Here is a 10,247-nt window from a genome sequence, read left to right as displayed (position 1 = left end):
AAGTCAAGGAGATTGAACTTAGGATGCCTTTGCTTGATGCATTTGCACTTGTGCCTCAATATCAAAAGTTTTTAACTGATTTGGTAACAGAAAGGACCAAAGAGAAGGAGGAGATAGCTAAAGGAGCTCAAACTAAGGTTTTGGAAGATGAGAGGGTAGTACATGTCATAGGTGGGGTTATTCATAAATGCAAGGCTGTTATTCAGAAGATGATTATCCCAAAGAAGCTAGAGGATCCTGCTTCTTTCACCTTGCCTTGTTCTCTAGGTCCATTGCCCTTCAAAAAGTGCCTACGTGACCTTGGTGCTTCAGTAAGCCTCATGCCACTCTCTGTAGCTCAGAGGCTAGGATTCAAAGAATACAAGTCATGCAACCTCCGCTTAATATTGGCTGATAGGACTACTAGATTGCCTCATGGTCTACTAGAGAACTTGCCCATCAAAATTGGACAAGTTGAGATTCCTACTTATTTTGTGGTGCTAGGAATGGATGAAGAGCCTAAAGATCCACTAATCCTGGGAAGACCTTTCTTAGCTACAGCTGGAGCAGTCATTGATGTCAAGAAAAGGATTATTGATCTCAATCTGGGTAAAAACTTCAAGATGAAGTTTGACATCAAGGATTCTAAGAAGAAATTAACTATTGATGGGCAGACCTTCGTGATTGAAGAGAAAGATCATAAAGCTGGGTTTGACATCTTTGAGAGTGTGAATGAGGCAGAAACTGAGGTTTTGGTAACCAAAGAGAAAACTCGAAGTGTCACTCGACCATTCTCCAACTCGAGTGCAGTCGTTACCCTCCCTAAGAGTCAAGACCTGCTTCCTAAACCTCACCAACCGCAAGAGTCAAGTCCTCCCGCGCTTGACAGTTTGTATGAACTCCAAAATACTCAGATTCTAAGGGATTCAGTGAGAGAGTTAACAGCTATGGTGAAGGAGATGAGTGGGCAAATCAAGAAGCTCCAAGGTACAATGAGAAGTTCTCCTCCAAGGAAATTAAGGAAGAGGTTTGGGATAATGAAGAAGAGGTGTTGCAGAGTTCAACCACCACCGTGCGTTCTAAACCATCGTTAACTCGAGCAAGGTTCAACCGACGGCATGGAATCAGACTCGACCCATCCGGAGAGGTTCATCACTCTGCACTCGTTTGAGCCACGCCTCCGCTGTCATGCTCAAGCCAATCTCACTCCGCACACGCTCCAACTACTACGCTCGAGCCACTCAAGCCAACACCCGATCGAGCCCCTCTCTCGAGCCACACACAAAGTCTCCATCGAGCCAACTCGTCTGAGAACACTCTCTCCGGTTCCTTCCCCAGCACGTCAATCTTCATATGTGTCACGGGAGCATCCGCCTTCGTCCGCTCCTTCACGCCACTCGTCACATGAGTCCAGGGAGAGAAGGAGACGCGGTTTGCGAGGTTCCAGAGCCTCTTCTAGTCATAGATCAGCACGTCGTTCTGCAGCTCGAGATGAGCATGAGGTTGAGATTGAGAAGCAAGTTGAACATCAGGGTGATTATCATCCTACCGAGGTTGTTGTGTTGGTCTCGGACCATGGCAAATCCATAGTCGATGACATGCAGTGTGACGAGCAGCCGAACATGTATCAGAACATGCAAGCGGTTGAGCAGCAAGTCGACCAACCAGCTGAGGTCACTCCTGCGGATCCCAAACAAGGTGAAGGATAAAGTCAATATAACGCTCCTCCCTGGGCGAGCTCCGACTCCTTCTTTTACTATTGAGGTGCTCATACCTTCTCTTTGTATATACCATTTCATTCATCCGTTGTTTGTGTTGTGATTCTTCAATCCTCCTGCAAATTTTTCTTACACAGGAGACTGTGTAATTTAAGTTTGGGGGAGGGTTTGAGATGATGTATTTGACGTTGTGTTTTGTGATTCTTATTTCAAATTTTTGCATCATATCATGTTTGAGTTTGCATCCATCTATTTGCTTAGAAAAACCAAAAAAAAAATTTGAAAAAAAAAACCAAAAATTTCTACAAAAACATAGTGTTCATGTAGTTTGCACTTGCATATTAGGATTGAGTCTAGGTTTATTCATATAGGGTTGTTGCATTTAACATAGGGGTTGATGATGATTGTAACCTTGTTAGCATGCTGGATTCAATAGGATAGGATCAAGGCCCTTGTTCTTAGTTCTTTGATGCTTGTTGATTGAACTTGAAAATTTAAGATTGAAGCATGTTTTGAATTGATATCATTCCCTATCTACCTGAACCTAATCCTTACTTGCAATTATCATGTTATGCATTGAAGTTGAACTCATGGATACCATATACATACTTGGATTGTCTTTCACATTTTTACCACCCTTGTCAATCCAAGTAGCTGATTCCCATCTTTGGAACAGCTCCCCGCACCCTTAACCAACCGTTCTTTCAAGCCGATTGTATTCTTGAGTGTCAGGCCTTTTTCCGAGTTGAGCTTGTTAGAAAGTGTTAGGTTCTAACCGACAAGAGTAGGATCCTGTATAGTTCTAGTTCGCGTTATCCGGACTAGTAGGACTAGGTGAGAACTCGATTTTGGGTATTGGGTATGGATTTGTGCAGAAAAGTGAAGTGTAAACAGAAAGTAAAGGGGAGAAAGTCTTTAGGAGGGGGATGTGTTTTCAAGGTTTACAAGTCTAGTAAAGGATTTGGGTTGAGCAAAACAATGAGTTATTGGTTCTGGGCATAAAACGAAAAGATTAGACAAAGGAAAGAAAGTAAAAATGCTTATGATGTCTAGAGTCCTTAGAAGAAAAGAAAAAGAACCATAGTGATAATAAAGATTTCCCAATCTGCTAGAATGATAATAAGTGAACTTCCCCTAAGACCAAGTATAAAGAGTGAAAGAATGGGTTTGAGATGATGTTTCTGATGAAGGGTAGAGATAGGACCAACTTCGGTTTGGAATGTTCTTTGGGTAGACAGGACGCTGCTCTTGTATGTATCAGTTGGTTTCAACCTTTAGCCTTCTCTTAAGCTCAACTCATTTTTGTGAGAGAACCTTGTCATGTATTGATGAAACCACTCGAGAAGGAGACCATCTAAGTCTCCAACCCTTCACCCTAGCCAAATGAGTTCAACGACATTGCTTAGCTTGATTCACGGTTCTCTGTTAATGAATGTTAAAGGGAATGATTGATAGGATTGCATGTGTAAAAAAAATATAGAGTTCCTTCACCATGCATCATAGAACTAAAAACAAGGACCTTGATTCTAACTATTTTATTTAGCATGTTTTAGGTTCTGAGACCCCATCTTCACACATCTCTTCCATACTCTGTTCTTGATTGTTTGCTTGAGGGCAAACAAAGAGTAAGTTTGGGGGAGTTGATATGTCTATATTTTGCCTCTCCTTAGCATATATTTATCATGCATTTAGCTAGGATAACTCATTGGTTTGCATCATTTTCTAGTCTTTTTTATACACTTTGCATGTTTAGGTAGTTCTTGCATCATCCTTGCATACATTGTGCATTTCGGAGTATTTCAGGTATTTAGGAGACGTTGGAAGTGCATCGCTCGACCCATCCACTGCACAACACTCTCGGAACCGTCTCTCGAGCCAATCTCACAACACTTCCATGAAGCGTCAACCGAGCCATCTCCGGGAAGCGTCAACCAAGCCATCCCTGTGAAGTGTCAACCGAGCCATTTGTTCGAGCCATTCTCGAGTTGGATTTAGCTTTCGACGTCTTCATCAAAGTTGTAGGGAATTGAGTAATCTTTACAAAGCCGTTTATTTCAAGCCAATCAGAGGTGTGTTTCAAGTGTTATCATCGTTTTAGTGGATGCGTATACACCATGCTCGAGCCATGCTCCTCAGCCGCGCATTCAAGCTTGTTTGATCGAGCCATGCTCCTCAGCCACGCACTCCAGCTTGTTTGATCGAGCCATGCTCCCCCGCCACGCACTCCAGCTTGTTTGATCTAGCCATGCTTTCCCGCCACGCACTCCAGCTTGTTTGATCGAGCCATGCTTCTCAGCCACGCACTCCAGCTTGTATGATCGAGCCATGCTCCCCAGCATCCGTCCGAGCAATGCTCCCCAGCATCCGTCCGAGCCATGCTCCCCAGCGTCCATCCGAGCCATGCTCCCCAGCGTCCGTCCGAGCCATGCTCCTCAGCCGTCCGTCCAAGCCATGATGACATTGCATTCCATTCGACGCACACGGACTCGATCGCACATGTCGGAAAGAAAGACGTTTGGTTTCACATACTTCAGGAGATTACCGAACCGACGCTTTACCTTGTCATTTTAAGTTTTAGGGCTTTTCATGTTGGACTACTATATATACATTTTGTTAAGTCTTTGCTGAAAAATCTTATCTTTTATCTCGTTTTTGCTCCCAGAAGATTTCTGAACCTACCCACCAATACGTTATGCGACTTGTATTCCGATATTTTTGAGATTTATTTAGATTTTGCATTTGATTCCTTCTACAAAGTTGTTCATCTTATTTTTATCTATCTTATTATGCCTGATTCAATGATTTTTGTGTTTGCATCCTTGACTATGATTTTCGGATCTGAGTAGTGTGGTAGTTCTTGAGGATGGGATAGATTAGGTGGAGGATCTTTGGATGTAGGGTGTTTAAGCTTGATTTGTATGATTCCCTTCTGGACTAGAGTTAGAATTGCTAGTTTCTCTCTAATCAATTGGAACTAGGCTCGAGACATTTCCACACCCAAAAGGTGTTTGATGAAATGTCTGACCAACTAGTGCCAGAGANATCCTTAGGACTTCTTTCTTCCTGATTTTTATTACATTCCTGGGACTGTTTCGTTTCTTGCTTTTTAGTTCATGCTTAGACTCGTTTATGTTTTTATTCATTTTCGCTTCTTGTCATGCATTCTCGTTTCTAGTTCTGTGACTCATTTCCGTTTTGCATTTTGATCATTCTAGGATTGTTAGATAAAAACACTCTTTGAATTGGCTTGACTTGTGATAGCTTGATTGCATCTCAATTGTTAGCAACATCCCATTTGGATTGACAGCTTAAGTACTACAACTACATAAGGTTAATTGAACCTGCTAGGATAGAGACACAAAAATCCTAGTATCAATTTGGCGCCGTTGCCATTTGAGATTCATTTTGCTACATTTGAGATTTCTAGTTTTGCAAGATTAAGTTTTATTACACTTATCATTCTGAGTATCGACTTGTTTTGGTTGTCTGCTTGTTTCTTTTGCATCTCAGGAACCTGTTGATTGCAACATTGCATGCACACCAGATCAAGAGGACATCAGAACCTCCTTCCTGCTATCGACAACATCAATCGGTTACAAAGATGGGGTTCTACTCTTTATCTTCCTTTGGGATTGAATGAATGGTAACAATTATGTTTGCATAAAAAAGGGTCTATGACCAAACCAATCAAGGTTGAAAAATTAGAAGAAAATTAATTTGACATAATTAAAGAAATAAATGAAAATTATAAGCACGATAATTTATGAATCTCAAATCAGAGATGAAAATATAAATTAAATAAAATAATCTAAAAACACTAAAATAAAATTAAAAATACAATATTAGAAAAAGAAGAGGCATATATTAATCTTACATTTTTGTTTGGGTCAACATATTAATCTCTTACCTATTCCAAACTGAGTGTTAAACTGAATGGAACCCTCGCCCTAGCCGATATTTCTCTCTGGCACAACCACCGAGGACGCTTCCCTCGGCAGCGTCAAGACCGATCGGTGTCGCTGGGCCTTGGATCTGTAACCTTGGTCCTCCCCTCTCTCCGCTCATATCTCTCATGGTTCTTGTTCTCTTCACCGGAAGCCCTTTGAGATTTCAGATCTCGACCCCGGCAGTGCGTAAGCTTCAGCTCGTTCCCCTCTTCCCTCCACCTCTGTCCATCCCTCTCGGCGACCTTGATCCCCTGATCTTGCAACCGCCTCCACAAACCCTAGAACGCTCCAGTAACCGTGATTTCTACTCCTCGATCTGGCACATCTCGCAATCAACTGCAACATCTCTCCGCTCCTTGGATCTACATTCACTCTCCAAGTGTTCTATTTGGTTGCAGATGGACGGGAGCTCTGTTTTGATGCCGGAGCCATGGAAGATCTTGATGGAGATTTCAACAAACCCGGCGGTCTCTATTTCCCTGACGACACCTCCCTGGCCCAGGTCTGCTCTCCACTCATATCTTAGCTACCTGGTAGATAGTTTACCTTGATTAAACTGTGTCATAATCCCGAACTGGTACCTAATCCGACCCGATTTAGATAATGATACATCAAGCTCAAACCTGTTAGCACCGTTGTTGTATATTTGGTCAAGTCGAGTAATTCTCGAGAACAGATTACTGGTTCCTTCTAGTTTGGTTGATACTCTCTTGTGTCGAGACCAGTGTGTATCCGGTTTTGATCTGAACTCTACTCCTTCCCACCCTAAGCAATTTGTGTTTAGTTTAATGGTCTATTTAGTCCGAAGAATGCTTTTGAACCTTAAACCAACATTGTTGCTAGAATGGCATATGAATCTTTTGAAAACCTATTCGTTGGATACCCTAGGGGCGATCCCATTTATGGAGGCAATTTGGTGCAGTCTGGCATTATGATCCCATCTCTATGGAGTGGTGATTACCGGTGCTCCACCATTGCCTTGTCCATACCTCACCAAACCTTAACGATCCTTAAACCGCATAGTTGCTACTTTTTGAAGTCCCTGCATTTAACCTTAAAGGTCAGTGGCATTATGACCCTCACTCAAAGAAGTGTTGGTTACCACAACCCTCTAAAGGCCTACTTTACCAACCTTGGACCATCAACTACCTTTGTAGTAACCGGTCATCAGAGCCTCAACACCCATGCTCGAACCTTTGGCAACGTAGCTTTGTCATTCTCATCTCCGCCAAGTCTTCGAAGAATCAAGACAATGGCTTTATACTCCTTTGACCTGCTTATGGAGTCTGCATCGGTTTGTCTTGATCTTACAAGTTCCATATTGCTTCTTAGCATATGGCTCATAGCTCTCAAGCTCTTCATATCGACTGCATTTATCTATCTCTGTACTTTTACTGTTTTATGTCTATTGTATCCCAAACAATTTATGTTCTGTATGTTTGGTTCTACCTAATGAAATGAGAACACCCCTTTGATCAAAAAAAAAAAAAAAACATATTCCAAACTGAAAAAATGAGAAAGTAGGAGAAAGTTTTGTTAAAAAATAAAGAAAATTTATCTTCCCATTAAATTTTTTTTACCAATAGAACAAAGTTTAAAGCATTGTTTTTGAATAAACTATTTTAGATGAAAAATGTGAGACAATTTATGTTTATGTAGAAGTGAGTATTTACATTTTTTAGAATTAATAATTAACTGTACATTTGTCTTAATTCTTTTTCTATTTTTTTGAATTAATAACTTAAAATTAAAAATAAGTAATAATGTTATAATTTTGAATTTTATAAAATATATAATCTCCTTATAATTAGTTTTTAAGAAACTGTTTAATTTTTGTAATTTTTTAATAATTATTTTTTACATTATTAATATTGTTTAAATATTTTTTATTTTTTTGTCATTATCTCAAATTTATCTAATTAAATATTAACTTTTATACGTGTCAAAATCTCAGATTAATAACTTGACACGTGTCAAAATCCTGTTAATGACTAACTTTCAAAACTAAACTTTATATAATAAAATATGAAAGTTTTAATTATTATAACTAATTATTGCTAATATTGTTAATTGTAATGTAAATATAAAAAAAATAGAAATAAAACTTTTTTTTTGACCAAAAAAATAAATAAATTTGTAGATGTGTCATTGGAGTAAGTAACCCTCAAACCTTTTTTTTTAAAGGTATATTTCCTTTAAAATAAAAGCTATTGTTGGAGATGCTAATTTTTTATTATCTTTCAGTATATAGTAAAATTTCAGTTGGATTTGAGTTACTTCTGTCTTTTATTCACTTCTATACAAAACGTTTTTTAAAAAAACTTTTCACCGGCAGAGAAAAAAAAGAGACGTCGAAAAAAACAAAATCACCGGCCGTGGAAAAAAAAAAAGAATGGATGAAATGAAATCTAAAGAGACGTGTCAAGAGTGAACAAGTCTCCGTGGAAAGTGGTGTTGTCCACTCCAGCCGTTACGATTCGACGCTCAATTAACCCACGTGACTAATTCACTCTCTCTCTCTATATCTCTCTCTTTACCCCTTTTATGCCCACATGCCCAATTCTTTCTCTCTTCTCTCTCTCTTCACTCAAGTTCCTTTTAAAACCGAAACAAAACTTTATCTCTCTCTCTCTCTGTCTCAAACAAGAACAAGAATCTCAGAAAGTTATGGACAACCTCCGGAAACTTAATCTCCTCTCTGTCTCTTTAACCATAATCTTTGTCTCCCTTACCATAGCGACCAACTTACCCTTTCTTGAAGTGAAATATCCCAATAACCACAACAACCCTTTTGGTATGTTGCTACGGCCGACACCGACCAAGAACCAATCATCGGGTCAACCGGCTCCGGTCGGGTCAGATGAGTGCTTGGTTTGGAGCAAAGCCTGTTCAGATGAGATTCTTAGGCTGACCTATGAGCCTGATAACGTGGCGTGGCTCAAACGCGTTAGGAGGACGATCCATGAGAACCCGGAGCTTGCCTTTGAGGAGGTCGAGACAAGTAGGCTCGTGAGGTCCGAGCTGGATCGTATGGGTATCATGTATAGATACCCGTTAGCTAAAACGGGTATTCGGGCTTGGATCGGATCCGGTGGACCGCCTTTTGTGGCGGTTCGGGCTGATATGGACGCACTACCAATTCAGGTAAACTAAACCGGAACAAAAAAAAAAAGTGTTTCTTAATTTGAAGTAATTACTTTTTTCTTGTTAGGATGTATTTAGATATGAGTACATAGTTATCTACGTATATACATAGCTTAATTGATACAAACAAACTATTATAGACATGTGTGGCTCATATTATTTGGGCCGCCAAAATTGTACAGTATAAAATGTGGGACTAAGGTCCATGTGAACATTAAAATTTGTAGCAAAACGCTACATGATTTTCACGTGCCCTATTTATGTTTTATGAAACAGTAAGACTTTTGGATATGTTTAACCTTTGTTAAGACTTCAGATTTAAAAAATATTTTTCGAAAGGAAAGTCAAAAGAATTCAGAAATTATGCAAATTGTGTGAGTTGATCAGTGTACTATTTTTTGTGTTATCAATTATCTTGGCATTACAGTACGTTTAAACTAGTGCATTATATTAGTTGGTCCATGTGACCATGTGAAATATTCCATTTTAGGAAATATTATTGTACTTATATCGGTAGTAGTTACTCGCTGACACAGAGGCTGTGTCACACATGATGATGTACCAGATATGATGATAATGATAGATTGTGTGGTTGAGGTGATATGGTTATAGCTAACGTATAGAGATTTCATAGGATTTTATTTTTATATATTGTCATAATATTGGGTTGTGGTCATGCAAAATAGGAAGCAGTGGAATGGGAACACAAAAGCAAAGTTGCAGGCAAAATGCATGCATGTGGTCATGACGCACATGTGACTATGCTTCTTGGTGCTGCCCATATTCTTAAGTCTCGTGAACATCTTCTCAAGGTACTTCATTAAACTCTTTGCCTTTTTTTTTATTCTTACATTATTTGATTGCCTATACAGTGAATGTGTCTTTTCGAATACTGTTGATGATTTCTAAACTTTATTTCTTGTCACTGTTTGCTGTGCTATAGTGACAAGTGATGTGAACTAATGATATGCATTTAAAGATAAGGGATAACATCCATATCTTAAAATATTTTATATGGGCAAGAGGAGTTGTAGTCATTAGGTCCATAGTTTCATTGGACCATAGATCAAAGCCAGATAGATTAGTCCCTTTCCCGTTTCCGGTAAGAACGTACATTAATACATTTGTGTACTTTTTACAGGGAACAGTTGTTTTGTTATTCCAGCCGGCCGAAGAAGCTGGAAATGGTGCAAAGAATATGATAGAAGACGGAGCCTTGGAGGACGTAGAGGCTATCTTCGCGGTCCATGTGTCTCACATCCATCCAACGGGTGTGATTGGATCTAGAAGTGGTCCTTTGCTCGCTGGATGTGGAATTTTCCGGGCGGTTATCACTGCGGAAGATAGTGGTGGCGCCGCTAATCTTATTCTTGCAGCTTCTTCCGCCGTCATTAGCCTTCAAGGGATTGTATCTCGTGAAGCTAGTCCTCTTGACTCTCAGGTTCTTTCTTAAAATCCA

The 10,247-nt window shown here is 39.7% G+C and overlaps 1 protein-coding gene across 1 annotated transcript in view; it reads left to right on the top strand.

Moving 5' to 3' along the window:
* Positions 8,183-10,247, top strand: part of LOC104757950 (IAA-amino acid hydrolase ILR1-like 6) — a 7,810-nt gene continuing 5,745 nt past the window's right edge. Inside the window, exons 1-3 of the mRNA XM_010480744.2 lie at positions 8,183-8,788; positions 9,475-9,600; positions 9,930-10,229. Coding sequence (XP_010479046.2) covers positions 8,189-8,788; positions 9,475-9,600; positions 9,930-10,229 — 1,026 coding nt within the window. The 5' untranslated portion in view covers positions 8,183-8,188. The remainder of the gene's footprint in view (positions 8,789-9,474; positions 9,601-9,929; positions 10,230-10,247) is intronic.

This window comes from Camelina sativa, chromosome 17, assembly GCF_000633955.1.
Source record: "Camelina sativa cultivar DH55 chromosome 17, Cs, whole genome shotgun sequence".
In the NCBI taxonomy this organism is placed as follows: Eukaryota; Viridiplantae; Streptophyta; class Magnoliopsida; order Brassicales; family Brassicaceae; genus Camelina; species Camelina sativa.
The sequence above is the reverse complement of the archived record's forward strand: the minus strand, read 5'-3'. Positions and strand labels throughout refer to the sequence as shown.